The 3,870-nt window shown below is 42.2% G+C and overlaps 1 protein-coding gene across 1 annotated transcript in view; it reads left to right on the plus strand.

Annotated features, from left to right (window-relative positions):
• The window catches only part of TMC7 (transmembrane channel like 7), a 14,437-nt gene that overhangs the window by 2,736 nt on the left and 7,831 nt on the right, over positions 1-3,870 (plus strand). Inside the window, 5 exon segments of the mRNA XM_005420399.2 lie at positions 1-88; positions 269-354; positions 862-1,007; positions 1,538-1,685; positions 3,130-3,300. The exon segment at positions 1-88 is cut by the window's left edge and continues 22 nt beyond it. Coding sequence (XP_005420456.1) covers positions 1-88; positions 269-354; positions 862-1,007; positions 1,538-1,685; positions 3,130-3,300 — 639 coding nt within the window.

Here is a 3,870-nt window from a genome sequence, read left to right on the forward strand (position 1 = left end):
ATGTTCAGTTTTGTTATTCTTCCCACCATAATTCCTACATTTGGACTATTCAACAGTACCATTGCTTACATTCCTCCAAAGAGCATAGGTAAACATCTTCTCTATGTACAGCTGTTGTAAGATTCCCCCTTTCCATCAGCTTCTTTTCCCCCTCCCAGAAAAAAAGGAAAACCCTTTTTATAAGAGTATAGCATGTTTGAATTAACACAATCTTGCAGTTCAGTGGGCATTACCATTTGAGTGACTTTTCATACATTTCTTTTGACAGATGATATCTGCACAATTTATAAACCTAGTGGTAATAAGGGACTTGTGTACTTCTATACTTACCTCAAAGATTTGCTCAGTGGCACTGTAAGTAATTAGTTGGGTTTTTTTAATTAAGTGTCTCATGTCACATTTAAAAGAAAAAAAATTACTTGTGGAATGAAGCTTTGATAATTTTGAAAAATGGTAAGGCATATGCATCACTGCAGTATGTTATCTCTGAGAAGGGCAGTTTTCAAACTGACTTTTACTGAGCAAGCACAAGGCCTGTCTGGCCACGTGCTGCAGCCTGTGCCTCTCCTCCCCAGCTGCTGTTCCTCATTATTCTGGAGCACACTGCCTATTGTGCTGTCTGTGTAGGGTCCCAGTGTCTGTGTCCTGCAGCTCTTTGATTGGAGAGGGGAGGGATTTTAAGCACACAGTGCCTGCGCTACTGTTTGGTAGAGGCAATGGCAGTATTTAGAAGCTACAGACTTGTAGCTTGCTGGGGCCCTAATTTTAAATTTACAAAATTTACTTGCTTAATGCCATGTTGGATTTTATGGGGCAGTTGTTGCTGCTGTTACAAATTCTATTTCAACTTCATTTTCACAGGGATTCCTTGAAGTGACAAGTTTGTTTTATGGCTATTACTCAATAGATGCTGTGTGGATCAGTATCATGAGGTACAATTTGCCACTCGCATACCTGCTGGCTACATTTGCCTACCTTGCCTTAAGTTTCCTCTGGATAGTAAAGAGGTAAAGATGTTGGTGTTGTTTATTTACTGTTACTTGTTGCACAGTTTAGATTGTATTCCTTCTTGAAGGGAACATACTGTTTTCTTGAGCTGTTTTTGTGGAAATGGGGAGTCTTTTGCCTGAGGATGCAGTGCCTCAGTAGCCTTCGGAGTGCTTGGAAAAAGAAAACAATTTGCAGTATCAGTTTTTCATATGTATGCATACCTATAAGTAAAAGCCCCTCAACTATACTGAATTTGTTGGAGGATTTGTTTTAGGGGTTTCTGGTTGAGTTTTATTTGTGCCATCTCGGTTTCCTTTGCTGGGTCTGGGTGAGGTGAGAAGGTGTGACTGTGGTGAAGTCCAGGTGGGAATAACCTGTATCAGTCAGGGTCAGCTGCTGCAGAATCTCACACTGAAAGAGTCCCAGACACTGGCTGGTACTAAGCAAAGGTGACAGTTTGCTCACTGTGAGGGTCTTTGATCAGCCAGGTTCCTTGTGTGTGTTTTTCCTGTGCATAAAATATATTTTCTCACAAATTTTTCTCTAGGTCTGTGGAAGGCTTTAAGCACAACTTAGTGCACGATGCAGATCCATTTCAGAGTTACTGTAACAAAGTCTTTGCGGGCTGGGACTTCTGCATTACAGACCCAAATGCAGCCCGGCTGAAACATCGCAGCTTGCAATATGAGCTCCAGGTGAGTAACTTCTGCTTTTTGGGATTATGGTTTCATACAGCTTAGATGGCTAAAAAAGAGATGTGTGCAATTTTGCAGATAAGGGAATAAAGTTAAGAAGGATTGCAGTTGCTTGTTTTGGGGGTGCAGCCCACATCCTCTTGCATGCTTTCTAGGTAGTTGGTGCAGTGTGAGAAGGATTGGCACAGATGTTGTTGGCCCTTCCCCCATGCACTGGGGACCCACGCCAGCCTGTAGCTGCTTTTCTTATCTGCCTCTTCCTCACACTCCAGTCCTGCTTCCTGTGTTAGTTTCTGCATAGTCCGACAGGAAGAGCTGTCCCAGCTCCAGGCAATACCCTGCAGGGATGAGTTGGAGTGTTCTGGGGTTTAAGCATGCAGTGCAGTTAGGAGTAGTTTGGGGAGAAATAAAATTCAGATGGTGCTTTTTGTACTGCTTGAGAGTATTTTTGCAGTAAGAAGATACTGAAAAATTCTCACCAGGTGTCTTTGGCATACATGCACATATAAAGCGCTGATGCACTATAGATTTCCCAAATCATAAAGCTCTGAAAAAAGTCTGAAAAGTTCTTTTGGTAAAATAAGGACCTTCTTTTTGCTCTCTGTACACTGGTAGCAGAGATTTGTGTAGTGAAAAAATTACCTTTGAGAAGATGCTTCCACTTCAAACCACAAAGCAGTAATTACAGACTTCATGAGTTACAGTGAGTTGCTTTCTGCTCTAATGAAGTTCACAGTCATCTATTTTCATCATCGAATCAGAACATCCTTCACTTGCTACACTTTTGCCTCCAGAACACACATCTTAGAAGAACTAGTCCCTTAATATTAGTTTGATGGACATAAAGCCTCAGAAAATACTCTCATATGGGTGTTATGTGGGTTTGCCTAGGTTAAATTGCCCTCACAGGAGACACTGTATTTTCATGTCAGTTAAGGTGAAATACAGCAAGTTTACATGACAAGCTGTTTAAGACTGTACTTCCTTCTTTCAGTGCCATCCCCCAGTTTTCCTTCACAAAGAGTAGAAGGAATTTTGAGCCGTAGTGGTGAGGGCTGGTTACTTGCCTGCAGAAGTAACAAGATGAGTGACTGGTTTACCCGTTTCAGAGTTTAGTTTCAAGCTGAGATCAGTCTCTCTCAACAAACAGGCAAACTGTCTGTCCTCAAGGAAATGTGTTACTGCTACAGTAGAGAGGTTGCAGGACACCTGTCTTTGGCTACAGAGCCCTCAGGTCGAGGAGGCAGAGCACACAGGGGGTTCCATTCCTACATGGACCTGTTTTGTCAAAGAAAAGACACTCTGTTCGGTGTGCTTGGGCAGGCACTGGAGTGACTCTCCTGGAGCAGGCTACAGATTTGCACTTCTGAGGGGTAGAAGACATGGTGTTAAGTGTTGTATGCTGCATCAAAAAAACTGCAATTCTTTTTTCTTTTCTTTGTAGATGGACTTGCAGGAAGAAAAACTGAAGCAAAAAATAGCTGAGAGGAGAATGGAAGAAAAGCTTCGTATCTACTCACTGAGAATATTTATAAATATATTTGTCATTGCCATTTTATCAGGATGTTTTTACTCAATTTATAGAGTAACTGTCTTCTCTCAAGAAAACTCCAATGTGAGTATAAGAAATGACACTAGGACAGATTTGGTGAAGGCTGGTGATTACAGCAAGAGGAACTATTGTGAAAGAGTCAAGTATCTTAATATAGCACCTTTCATGCAGGGATCTGAAAATGCTTTCTACAGACTTAGAATTTTTTTAGTAGATGAGAGCAGGAAAGATCAAGAACCATGTGCCAAAAAAGCCTCCCCAATAAAGTCTCCCATTGCTGCAGTGTTGAGTGCCTTGGAGCTGACAAGAAGAGCAGCCCCTCACTACCCTTCCCTTGTAACTGTGCTCACCTCACTGTAGTCTGCTGGGTCTGAGCAGTGAACTGGCTGGGACAACGGACCTGGTTAAATCAAACTTCATCATGATCAGTTTCACGTGATCTGGTTCGCTGTCAGCTGCAAAAGTGCACTTCAGGGGAAGGCAGAGTGAAGATTGTGATCTGTCTTGTGGCTTGAGTTACCCTGTGTGGGGAAACAGGAAGGCTTTGATCACACAGCAGTTTTCAGAAGCAAAGGTTCTTGCATCACTAGCAGAAAGAATCAGGTTGAGTTGGTTTCACCTCTGGCAAGACAA

This window comes from Geospiza fortis, unplaced genomic scaffold, assembly GCF_000277835.1.
Source record: "Geospiza fortis unplaced genomic scaffold, GeoFor_1.0 scaffold237, whole genome shotgun sequence".
Classification (NCBI taxonomy): domain Eukaryota; kingdom Metazoa; phylum Chordata; class Aves; order Passeriformes; family Thraupidae; genus Geospiza; species Geospiza fortis.